Source organism: Periophthalmus magnuspinnatus, chromosome 20, assembly GCF_009829125.3.
Source record: "Periophthalmus magnuspinnatus isolate fPerMag1 chromosome 20, fPerMag1.2.pri, whole genome shotgun sequence".
NCBI lineage: Eukaryota > Metazoa > Chordata > Actinopteri > Gobiiformes > Gobiidae > Periophthalmus > Periophthalmus magnuspinnatus.
In genome coordinates this window covers 16,779,858-16,793,307 of record NC_047145.1, presented here as the reverse complement: position 1 = coordinate 16,793,307, position 13,450 = coordinate 16,779,858, and the positions used below count along the sequence as shown (strand labels likewise).

At 38.4% G+C, this 13,450-nt stretch overlaps 1 protein-coding gene across 2 annotated transcripts in view; it reads right to left on the bottom strand.

Annotated features, from left to right (window-relative positions):
* prex2 (phosphatidylinositol-3,4,5-trisphosphate-dependent Rac exchange factor 2) overlaps window positions 1-13,450 on the bottom strand; it is a 71,756-nt gene that overhangs the window by 12,105 nt on the left and 46,201 nt on the right. For both annotated transcript variants that reach the window (XM_055230052.1, XM_033986156.2), the window contains 11 exons: window positions 11,468-11,647; window positions 11,277-11,371; window positions 10,775-10,857; window positions 9,236-9,326; window positions 7,679-7,807; window positions 6,576-6,617; window positions 5,481-5,578; window positions 5,262-5,408; window positions 4,308-4,410; window positions 4,068-4,211; window positions 3,872-3,986 (listed from right to left, as the gene is read on the bottom strand). In XM_055230052.1, coding sequence (XP_055086027.1) covers window positions 3,872-3,986; window positions 4,068-4,211; window positions 4,308-4,410; window positions 5,262-5,408; window positions 5,481-5,578; window positions 6,576-6,617; window positions 7,679-7,807; window positions 9,236-9,326; window positions 10,775-10,857; window positions 11,277-11,371; window positions 11,468-11,647 — 1,227 coding nt within the window. The remainder of the gene's footprint in view (window positions 1-3,871; window positions 3,987-4,067; window positions 4,212-4,307; window positions 4,411-5,261; window positions 5,409-5,480; window positions 5,579-6,575; window positions 6,618-7,678; window positions 7,808-9,235; window positions 9,327-10,774; window positions 10,858-11,276; window positions 11,372-11,467; window positions 11,648-13,450) is intronic.

Sequence of the window (13,450 nt, the reverse complement as noted above, 5' to 3'; positions counted from 1 at the left end):
AGAGAACCTTCACATCCACTTGTCATTTTATTTTTCACTTATTTATTTTATGTATTTATTTATTTAGAGCAGATTAATGAACAGACTTAAAGTGCACATGCATATATCACATATTTTTCCTTAATTAAGCTCAAAAAAGAGTGGTGAGAAGAAAACTAATTAAATCCCACCTCTGTCTTCCATAAGAACAAATTAATGCTTTGTTTAAGCTTCCTTTTCAGTTGAACAAAAATATATATAAATTCCTTATATTCATGGCAGTAACTTCATCAAAAGGTCACTAACAATAAATTAGGTGCGCAGTGTTACTATAAGTAACCATTAAGCATTTTTAGAGTACAACAAAAAGAAAAACATACCAGCAATGGTAAGAACAAGAATGTCAACAATGTAAGGGACAGTGTCTACCATGCTGGCCCACACACACACACACACCCCTACACACCCCCCCCCCCCCACACACACACACACCCCCACACACACACACACACACACACCCCACACACACACACAGTGCCAAGACAGTAACAATGAATAAATGCCTTCTCTCTTGCACCAGTGGTTCAGGCATAAAAGCTCCTGCTCTTCAGACTGACAGTATCAAAGATTTGAGTGTAAAGGTTATTATTCAAAATGGTCTCTTGTAAGCTTTTAGCCATGTTAGAACGTTACCTCATCAAAAACATACCTGAACTTGCATTTTGTTTCATTCACACATTTTTGAATAATCCTTAATTATTAGTCTACATCTCCAAAGCTCAAAATTCTGTTTGAAGAGAACTATGCAAGGTTTGTCTGTAAAAAATGTGTGAATGAAACAAAACACAAATCAGGGTACGTCTTCGATTAGGAAACAACATTATAACATAGATCAGAATATAGCATAATAATGGGCCAATGTTAATGGACCAACTGCAATAGGACCATTAACTGTTCTAGTGCACACATCACTTGCTGCTCACATCTTCTGTCTTGCGCTGTGTAGTTGGTGCAGTTGTTTTTGGATCAATAGACCAAACTGTGACTTTGTCAATACAGAACTCATATTATCAAAGGTACCTTGTTAAGTACTACACCTGTGACTTTCCTAGTATTCCATGTAATCCAATACAAATCCCCCTTTGGTTATTATTATTGAATATGGTTTAATTTGTTTATTTATTGGTTTTAACATACCCTCTGTTGTTGATGGATTCTAAGCCTCTTTTTGTGTCCTCAATAAAAATTAAAGTAAGAAGCTTTTGAAATGTTTTGAAATGCCTTATATGCCTGTATGTATAGAGATTACTGGTTAAAATTCTGCTCTTCAGAGGATCCTGGTATCTAAGCATTTATAATATCTCTATGCTGTAAAAAATATTATGTGTGGTCAGCCTCGGCCCTTAGCCCTCAGAGTTTTTTTTTGTTTTTTTTTTTACCCAGCACCTCCATGGCTGTTGTCCAAGGATAACAATGTGCCTGAGGTCGAAGCACTGCAGAGGGGAAAGAAGGAGTGACCTCACAGCCTACCCACAGCAGAAAAATACTGTTTAAATGTACATTTTTCAATGATTTATGATAAATAAAAACACCTTTAATGGAATAAATGAATGAAAGATAATTTTAATGGAGACGAGCAGGTGGTGGACCCTTCATCTTAAAAGTTTCATATTGCACAATCTTGCAAATTTTACACTAAAATGAGAATATAGATTGATATTCTGAACTAAGCACTGTCTTAAGTCCTATTTGTTGAGGCATGGAGTTTTCCTTTTTACACACTCTATACTGGTTATATTTTAATCAGTCTGGTGACCTCATCTGTCTAGCATTGTCTTATCTTTAAACTTATAATTTATAATTAGTTCTTCTATGTTCAGTTTTTATCAAACATAAAATCATGCCCATTGTTATGTGTACATTAGTGTATGAATGTATGTGTGTGAATGTAAGAGCAGTGACTGGCAGGATTAAAACTACCAGTAAGCCTGCCATAATAACACATTTTGCAGCATCATATATATCACTACAAAAAATAATATGATAAATGATAATGTTGAAACTACTTTATGTCTCTGACACAATAAAAATAATGAATAAACCATTTTTAAATATACAGTCTCATTTAAAAGCCTGAGCTGCAACAAATATACAACAGAATGAACAAATAATTAGCCAGAGAAGTTACTTTTCTTAACCCTCTACAGCTCAAATCTTATGGTATTACAACAAAAATGCTCCAAATTGTACACACAATAAATTTTGAGCCCCAAAATATATTTCTCCAGCTTTCCTACATTGAATGATAAGTCGATATTATAATTATCGAGACAGGCCTAACTAAAAGCACGATATAAATTATTAATTTTGCTCATATTAACCAACGCAACTAACACAACATCAGGCAAAGCACTCCCCAGATGCACGTACAAAATTTGATTAGGCTTGTCTCTGGCTCTCCTCCTCCTGTGTTAGAAGCCCATTGCCTGCTCATTCTACCCAGACCCCTTGTACCTCCCCCTTTATCAGCCCAACTCGCCTGCTCGCCTGTCAGCACACATCTGCTCTGTGTTACTGCTCCAGCCTCTGCTGTCAATTCAATTACACTGCATTTCCATAGGTGTCAGGGAGCCCAAATGTGACGCACACGTGAGTAACACATCGATCGGTCTACAAAGGACTTCATACACTACAACATTCACAACCAGAGAAAATCTTCACGTCAATTATTCTGATACATCTAGACGTTTCATTTCACTCCATCGCGGTGTCCAAATTAAAGCTACCAATCATCAAACTATTAGAATGGAGAGTGGAAACTAAACACACAAAATGCTCTATTGTCAGAAGGACAAGTTCAAAATAACTATGTTTCACAAAGGACAAATCCAATAAATGAGAACAAATGACCTGCACAATTGGGCTCTGGCTTTGGGACAATGAAATGGAGAGCGGGAATGTATTTCACGAGAGAAACAAGGAGCAAATTTAAAAAACTCGGGGTGGAAAGCAGTTTAGATAAACAAATGTTTTGTTGCCGAGAAGAGATTGAGGTGACACATGATAGAGCCATCGAAATTGTACTTAAATAACAACTGATTTTCTGTGGGCTGTCTGCTTTATTACCCCCCCAATAAACAGCAGATGTTTAGTAATGTGTTGGTATTTTGTTAGCAAATAAACACCGGCCAGGCTTCAAGCTGAGTGCAAATGATATTTTCTATTAACCAAGACGTGATCAATCTGTGTTGTAAAAATGTTGACATTTTACAAGCCAAAAAGAGGGATTTGATGCATGGTAACCGAGCAACTTAATGTCTGCATAAATCATCAACCAGTCTGTGCTACAGTGTCCGACATTCTGCTAAAGCTGATTTTTAATTACAAACATCTCCGGCAGTATCACCGCATAATTCATCTGACAGATTCAAAGCCACTCACTCAAGCAGGCATCTAATCTCAGACTGTTGTTATTGATATACACTTAATGCACTGGCGCTTCTACAGGAGATTAAATTAAAAACACTACACTTTAGTTTCTCGCTCCCAGAAGTGTCTATTTCCTCGTATTTGTTTCCACCTCATTAAATAACCAACATGGACCAATCAGAACGTGGCTTGTGAGTGTGGCGAAGCAACAGGGAGCAAGGTAACTGAGTACAGTGTCTGCACAAAAGCACTACATCAGCAGCGGTGACATCCTGGGACACTCATCCAATCACTCCTGTCCCGCTGCGTGTATTCCCAACCAATCAAAAAGGCTCTCCTGCTGAGCCACTCTCAGCCAATCACCTCGAGGCCCCGTGGAGTACAGCCACATTTGACTGACAACATACAGGAAATGCCAAACCACACATCAAGTGCTAATAGTGCAGTTGTGAAGCATACATACCTCAATCTCTTGTAGTACTGTTTGACCTTCTCCAGAGAGACAGCATTGATTTGAGCCTGGTATTCCTCCACTGACACATTGTCACGGTAGTAGTATCCTTCCATGCTCTCCAGTGCTAAAAAGCATCCCAGAGAGATGTAAATCTGCAGAGCTTTCTTGGATATAAATGTAGTTTTTATGAAACTTTTTCTTTTACCTTGTGTGAACAGGGCCGGGTATATTTTAATTGCACCACCATTTTTAAGCCTTGGAGGCAGCTGAGAAAAGTAAAAGCTCTCCAAGTAGAAGCACACCCTTAAGGCCTGTCGAGTGCCTTCCACCTGGTACGAAATGGGCATGTCTGCAGGCAAAAGGAAAAGATAAAGAAGAAAGAAATGTTTGATGGAATTATATTTCTCTTATTTCGCATTCTGATAGATTGTACATCAGCACTTACTTGCTACCAGAGGCTCTCCTTCAAATTGCTGGAAATAGAATGTTACTTTTTCCAGGTCAATGAGGGCCACCTGAGTGTCCTCCAGCATGGCCTGCTCATCCGTCTGCACAAATAGACATACCAATCAATATTATTACAAAACTGCTTTTAGGGGTTGTAAGTAGTGGTAAAATTGCTTGTTAACAGGATTGTAAAGGCCACACAAAGTGTGCTTTGTAGAATTATATCTTTGGGACAGTGCCTCTGAGTCTGCACTGCTCCATCACACACTGGAACAAACAGAGCAGCAATGGAAGAGGATTAGCTCCCATTCAACAACACATTTGGGATGGTCCCGTATGCCCACTTCTGTAACGTAAACACATTCAGTATACAGACCATAGACTATCTATGATACAGCACATAAATCCACTGAATCTCCAGCTCGTCCTGCTCAGCCTTTTATGTGGTGGCCTAAAAACAGGCATGCTGCGATTAGTCTAGAGTCACCTGCAGGAGCTAAAACCCTCTTTAGTTCCACAGGGACACTTGAAAGGAAGAGGGGACACAGGGAGAAACAAGCATACGCTGCTTATCTTGAGGAGAAATGGATGAATTCAGTGAACATGACGTAACCCACCCCATCTAAAGATGCAGTTGGAGTGAATTTAGGTATCATAGTAGTATCATATAAGACTTCCTGATAAATCATGAAGTTGAAGGCTAATCACATGTTCTTAAATTTATAGGTACAAGTTTGAGCCTAAAGATTAAATATCATCACAGTATACACAACAATTGTTTGAAAGATATAACTGACTCTATGACTCTAAAGCCATGTTTCCAAGCTGCATCACCCAATATTTCTCTTGTGGTAAACTTTGTTTTTACTCCCATTAACAATAAACAGGGGAAACAAAGCAACTCATGAAGTGCCCTAATAAAATTGCTGAAGTTTGCTCACATGGTTCTTACCAGATTTGGAGAGAGCAGTGACTGGAAGTGTAACAGCAGACCAGTACTAGATATTTGTTCTAACCACCGACGGCTGGTTTCCTGGGCCTCCTGCAGGTCCTGGGGGTCCAAACCATCTGCCTCTGAGTCTCTTCCTGAACTGTGGAACTGCAATATAATCCACGTTGATTAGTTAACAAAAATGTGTTAGTTAAATCTAAACAGGACTGTTAAATGTACCTGTTTGAGGACAGTTAGTAGATGCTCGGAAAAAGCACACACTGCACCAACTAAAGACTGGCAGAAGACCATGTCCCTCCGCAGCTGGATCTCTGAGTCTGTGAGGGGGGAAGAGAAACTGTATTGGGGCCAGGGTAAAAGCTTAAGGCAAAGGTCAAATGGGAAGTGAGAAAAGTGGAGAGGGAAAGATGAAAGCAGTACATATTATGGTACGCCCAGATTAAAAGGGGTGGTGTAAGTGTTCCGGTGAGAGGTTAACAGAGGAGTGTGACAGCAGTAAGTGGCAGGAGCTTGTTATGGTAATTAAACACACTTTCCAGGTCGGACCGCAGTTTGAAAACTTTCCACAAGGTGACTCAAAGAGGCTGTTTTTAACCCGCCCAAGATTAAATGTCATGAGTGAAAAAAAATGAAGGCAAGTGACAGGTGTGTCCGGGTGGAAAATAATTGGCTGCCATAATTTCCAAAGACAGAAGCTTTTATAAAAGCACTGCGGTGAGTTAAAATTTGTGCATGAACTCCTCAGAAATGAAAAATTCATCAAGAAAAAACATTAACTTTCTATTATTAAGGACTGGGGTTTAAATGTTTAAACTAAAAATAATTACGTAGAAAGTCAATGTCAAACTCATAAGGATTTGGGGAGTTTTTTAACGGTTTGGTGTATGCAGGGCTAAATAAAAACATATTTTATTTTAGCCATTGAAAGTTCAGTTAGATTTTTACTTTTTACAAGAAGATTAGTCAGTGCTGGGTGATATGGCAAAAAAAACATACCATATTTATTTCCTGAACATAAATATTACAGATTGCCATTAACATTTTACACAAAAAATAGTCAAATTTCTTCTTTCAAAGTGTGAACTCAAACCACATGCTTTTAGAAATGTGATTAATTGCACACCTGTAGATTAGACTATGCCATATATAACAATATATAATAATGTGTTGGCTTTCAAAAAAGGAAAAAGGTGGCAACCGCTGATATGGATGACATTTAATTAAAAGATAAAACCAAAACGCCAGGCAATGCTATAAATTCAATGCAGTACATAAAATATGTACATGAATACTACTTTATGAAGATACACTGACCTGTGTACTGCAGTAGGACTAAGAGCAGTCGTGTCTTCACCTCTGAAAGCACATAAAACCGTTGAATGAGAAACTTACATTAAATCAACTCCTCTTCCCTCTTTAATGCCATGGCCTACTATAAAAATGATCCATAAACAGAATCCTGCAGTGTAACTTTGAGCTTCATTTCCCGCTCCACAGCCGCTTATCTTCTCACATGTGAAAAACCACCACAGGCAAAGATGGCGACACAAATCTGAATTTGTTTATAGTCATATCAGAGCCACAGCGAGCAGGGTATGATTCCTGGATTAGAAAATCTGCTAAAACTTTACAATAACTACAGATTAACAAGTCTTAATAAAGCATAAGCTTGATAATGAACAAATATTAAGTAGTAGTAAGTATAAGTAGTATAGATCCAGGCTTAGTAACTACTTAATTAATTAATTAATTCATTCATTCATTAACAACTAACCCCTTAATTAAGTAGTTACTAAGACATTCATTCACATTAAGTCTTTTTCTTACTTTATTATTAAGATGTAGTTATGTCTTACTGAAAATCCATGTATGTGGGCCACACTGCAGAATCATGAAACATCATTTCAACATTCACTATGGTTGTGTCAGAAAGCTCACTTTTCTCATTGATAATTCTTCAAGAGCTTTGTGCACACATCCAAAAGTGCTTGAGTATATCTATTTGATTACATTAATTTTAGCAATTTTGTGCGAAACAAATTTGCATATATTTATCTTAGAAGCTAAAATGAATTCATGTTTTAGTTTCCACATTTGGATGAATAACATTGGAATTATTGTGATACAGTTTCAGATAGATATCTAGTACTGTGACTAAACTGAAACTAAACAGTATTTTGGTACTATATTAATATCCACAGTAAGTACACTGCAAACAGAGGTTATTACTCCCTTTAATAAATATCAAAAGGTACACTGGAGATTTGACCAGCTGAATCCCCCTCCTCAAGTATTCCTGATAAATAATGCACTGACCTCCACTGTATATGTATATGTGCAAACCAGCCACAGGGCAGAGTGCAGTATGTATATATGCAGTATTCTGTGTGTTTGATGCTAAAGCCCTGCACACTGACCTTCTGTGGACTTGGCGATGGTTTGAGTGAGCGCCTGGACACTGCTGGGGAGGTTCCACGGGTCCTGTTTCACATGAAGACGCAGCTTTTTAGAGCAGTTCACCTTTGGGTCCAACTCCTGCAAGAAATCTGACATCGACAAACAAGTCAGAGCCCAGAGTTATAGATTCTGTAGATGAAAAATAGGCTTGTGAAATAACATAGGTTCCATTTCATCATTTGTCATTTGCTTCACATTTTTCCACTCTATTCAATGCAATAAGTGTAAGAAATGAGATTAGATCAAATTTCCTAAAGGTTACAACAATACAATGTACCAAACGTGTTAAATTTATAAGTCATTTCAAGACGTCAGCTTCTGCAAACTTGTGGGACAGATTTTCACAGAATTTCACACTTGACATGTTGTCTAATAGGTTTTTTCTTCATAGAGCAATGATTGACGTACACGACTGCACTTAATTTTAATTTTTATGACTTAAAATCTCCCAACTTTGATCAAAAATACTCTTTCTTTGTTATAAATGATGTGGCATATTTCCCCTCTCAAACTGTGACAAGAGGAAGAAGAAAGTCTACTTTGAAGATGTGATAGAGGGGTGGCAGGAAAACAGAGGCTTGGAGGGGGTTTGACAGAGTCTCAGAAGACACGCACACGCACACATACATAGGCCAGATGCAGGAATGCTTCACTTGTTAGATAATCCTATTTGCTGTTATCATTCACACACATTAGAGGAGATGGAGCAGCTCTGATCAAGGCCTCCACACTTGCCTCTGGGGCATTCAGACACACAACACACATTGAACCAAACCCATTTTCAAATACTGAGTGCTCTATGGAGCTTTGTGTGCCACATCATTTGGAATGTTTATAGACTTCACTTACAGTGAAAAGGCAAACATGTCTTTGACCTTCACATGATGAGTTCAGACTGTAGCATCATTTCAAGTCTCAGTCCACAAAAAAAAAATACATTATTTGTGTTCATTATCTTATCATAAAATACCCGGTCACGATCTTTTTTGTACTATACACTTAATAACAGACATGGTTCTGTGTGTTCAAAAAAAAAAAAAAAAACATTAGCAATGAACAAATAGTAAAGATGTTTTCTATTCAGCAGTATTTCCTTATGGGGTCAGCAGACATCTGTGTGTTTCCAAGCATGCAACGATTAGCATACTGATGTTGCAAAAGGTTTATGACAAATGCCCTTCATGGCAAATTTCTATTTGTGCTGTACACTGATTTGGATATGGTGGATGAATTATCAAATAACATTCAGATATAAAAATGGTCACTCCTGTGTATGCACAATGTCAAACATTGCAAAGGTTTGTGGTAAAACTATACATAATACAACAGGAGGCATAAAAACATCTAGTTCTGTCTGAAAATCGTCCCGATATGCAAATCAGTGCACAGGAGGCATTTACTGTGGACAGATTGAGGTAAAGGTCAACTACAATAAACAATAATATTTGTTGTCTGTTCGCACATTAAATGACAGTGATTTGTAGGGCCACTGAAGTCATGACTCTATATATTTTTACCCTGCAGCCCTCTTCCTGGTGTGAAGCACTTGGTCTGCTCAAATGCACGGGCCACCACAGCTCCTCTCAGCAGGCTGGTGATGGAATCCACCTGAGCAAAGGACAAGGGTCAAAACAATGCGAGCATGTTGTTTACGGTCTCATTCCCAAATATGTGGAAACAAAAAATGCTGGCCCAACAAAATTAACACCTGCTTCTTGTGCTCTCCCTGAAGCACGTCCTACAGAGCCACAGTGAACACAGCACACAGTGCAGTGTCAACAAAGCCACGGAAACCGTTCTACTATTAAAAAATGGCAGGATGCAGCAAGAAAGTGCAAAGCAGGCCCTTTTCTTACTCGCAGGGTAAACTTTCATACTGTATGAAAATCCAATGTAATGCCTCATCTAAAAAGGCTAGTACTACTTTGTAAGATTTATATTATTCTTTGTATTAGAGCTGCTTGACCATTTGAACCAAATATTTACAGATAAATATAGCTTTCTGTATGGATATATAAAATAGGTTCATTATCATTATTCTCTAGGTCCTGTGTGTGTGTGTGTGTGTGTGTGTGTGGGGGGGGGGGTGTGTGTGTGTGTGTGTAACAAGCTTCCATCATTTAGAAAATAATTTAATAATTGTTGTTGGCTTTACCCATTATACCATTTTTTATTAGAATACTAATTGTTCGCAATCACTATCGCAGTTCGAATCTTATTAAAAGCCCAGATATACTTTTAATCATCACTTATTGCACAAATATTAAAGCAGACCTATTATGCAAAATCAACTTTTCAGATATTTCTCTTTTACCCTTCTCATTTACCATCTCAAAGTTGTATTTGGAGTGATTTGTGCATGTTGGAGCAATCTTCAGTTGTTTATTTTCAAGACAACATTTTGCCATTCAAACCCCATTCTCACCACCACCGGCATACACCCACTGTTCTGTACTTCGTTGTCCAATTTTATTTTCTTAATCAGTGTTACATGTAGAATTTGGCAGCATTTTGTAGTCATTTTGATACGAATGCAAAAAATCTGCAGCCTGCTAGGGCAGCTAGCCTACAACTTCACAGCAGAAATCAGCAGACTCGTTTCTATTAAGTTGTTTTAGATTAATATTACGATTTAAAATATGCAAATTACAGCAGTTTCAAGCACAATATGTGTTCTTTAATAACTTTGTCAATATACTGAGCATTAAAAAGCTTTTGATTGATGACTTACAGTGACATAGTTTTATGGCTTGGGTTTGAAATCAAACACTATTCTGACTTTCTGAAGCCCAGTGGTTAGTGTTGTGGCTGCACAACATGGACGCTCTTGGCTTAGTCCATTGTCACAGTGTGTCCTTTTGTGGACCTATTCTTCTACCAGTGCCCGTGTGGTGCCGGCTCAAAATCTTAAGATGCTTTTCCAGTGAAACGCTGGGGCACTCGTCAGAATTTAGCACTACATTTTTTAAATTCTTTAGCTGACAATGTGGCTTTAACAGGAAAACAGGAAAAACAAACAGGTAACAGGAAAAACAAAAATCATCCATCAAACATACCTGACTGAAAAGGTGCTCCAGGAAACTGTGCAACTTCTTTTGTTTATCATGGGTCAACCACACACTGGATGGCATCTCATCCCCTGAGGAGTGTCAATTGAGGCACAACATTAGTTATTGGATGGATGGCACTTACCTACTAAAACCATGATATGACCCATAATATTCACATTTTGATATGGATACATGAGCAGCTTTGGCAAAGCTGTGAAATTGTATTGTAAGTGTATGAAACATACTTTTACAGAGAGAAACATCTGGCCGCAGATATAACAATGTGAGACATTAATGATAAATGCAGAGGAGACATGAGGAGACATGAGGCCAAAATATTTAATTTATAGGAGCCCGTCTCATAGACAGTGAAATCATAAACATCATTACTTCTACATAGCTGCTGAGGGGCACAATACAGACTTGAGAACAGCTTTAGCAAATGTTTAAAATGACAAATGGTAACTGAAGATGATGTTTAGCATAGCGTACATGAGGAACTGCATACCTGAGTCCAATTCATCACTGTGGACATAGGAGCTACAGTGACTGCTGCAGATGCTCGTAAAGGAAGCTATGGAGTTTCTGTTGCTATTACAGTCACTGTGGAGAAATAAGTCAGGATTTAGATGAAACCAGTGTTTTTGAAGAATACAATCTCTCATACAATATTATTTGTGTTTGCTTGAATAGTTCTACCTATAAGAGTCTCTGTTGCTGATAGTATCATGACCAGAGTCCTCCTGTTCATCACCCGCCACATTGAAGCAGACCTTTTTCCCGTTGCGTTCGCTCTTCTCGCTCTCACTCTCTGCTGAGATGTAGCTCTCTTGTGTGCGGTTTTCTGAGGCTGCAGGGTTTGTGATGGATGATAATAGACTGTAAAGAAAAGAGGTAAAAGCAGAATGCAAATGTTCATCTTATCTTAACACAAACACGGGGCTGTATCATGTGCTGTATCCTGACTGTTTGGACATCAGCAGAAGTGAGTTTGCCAAACATAACCCGGGTTATTTGTGTTTGACTTCCGCCGGTCAGCTTCAGAGATTTGCATTATATTAATATGTTCAAACATGTGGCAGAGTGCAGCTGTGTCAACACATGGAGCTCAGCTTTAAATAGGGGCTGTCTGTATCCTTTTACACGGAGATACATCTACAGTCTACAGATATAAGGGCACTGCTCTACTCCACATTATTAGCTGTAAGCTGTTTTATCATCGTGCACCATGGGAAGCACAGAAGGAACGATTAGATCTCCTGTCTCTTAGTAAAAGTCATGTGAATCTTTCTTATCATAGATGTGGAGTTGTATGCAGTCACACACAGCCCATGGCATTAAAGCTGTTTCTAGCTCTCACAAACCCTTTGGCACATCACTAACATTCATATCCACGCATGCATTTTTGACCAATAGCACAATGTTACAACAGGTTTTTAGACAGAAAGTGAAGCAGAGTGAACCACCCTTGCTCAGGCAATCAGCTATTATCCCAAAGCGTCATATAGTGACTAACATGGCTCTTTCTAACAAGCTTGCTAAATGTAAAATATTTTATAATTAGATCAAGCCAGCATGCATTTGTTCTGTTTTTACAATACACTTTCTGGAGGTGGTACTTGAGCCTAAAAATCCTGAAGATGAGGATAAAACTATTCCACTGTAAATTTCATCAAAATAACTTCAAAATGTAAAACCCCTCAACATGTTTTACATCCAACATGTTTACAACATTTAATTTATGTCCAACTTATCTCCCCCTCCTCTTCTCGCCCCTGACCCCCACTTTCCACTCATTCACATTCTGATGAGCCCAAAGCGATGCCCTCATTATGGTCCACTCCTCGGGTCGCCACAATGTCCCCTCCAAAACAGAGTGGCATTCCATCGCCATGGAGAAGAAATCCGCGCTCTCTGATTGGCTGCTGCTTTAATAAAGAGTGAACACAGTTTGGGGCCTTTAGGGCACAATCTATCAGAGAGAGTGAGCGAGAATAACAATCGCTGGATCAGAGATGGACTTTGAGTCGGGAAAGAAGAAAAATAAACTACATCCCGGCCTCTAGCCAGCGGTATCAGAGCTTTCATTATCGCTAACAGGGAGCTCTTTAGCCTACTTCCACACATCACAACCACTAAACATCAATCAGCCTTTATTGCATCAATAAAGGAATCTGCAATGCAAAACTCCACTGTAAGCATTTTAATGACAGTGAATTTCCATAATGCTTTAATATAGACTCAGGTAAATAGGTGGAGGCTCCTATAGCTATCAAAGAGATGCCAATCCTGATGCTATTAATAGTGTGATGTGAATAACAAAAAGATGCAAGCAGGCAGAAGAGAATGTAAGGCAGGGTCAAAATACTGGCAAGGTTCAAAGGTCATGACCTCAAAATGGACACAACTTTATTGAAGCACATGGCCAAACACTCTCTTGACTCCTGTTTCTTGGATAAATAGCTAATTCGCACACTGAAGTAGCTTAAAGAAAACCTATTTCATCAGTCTTGGTCAAAAAAAGATAAAATGTCGATTGTGATAGTTGCATAACAGCAAAATGAGCCAAAAATCAGAGTTGGTAGTACATACAGGAAGTGGGGCTAAATGAGGATAATGCTCGCAGCAGTGAGTTAATAGAAAAATATTAAAAATATTGAATTTATTTGTAGAGATTAAATC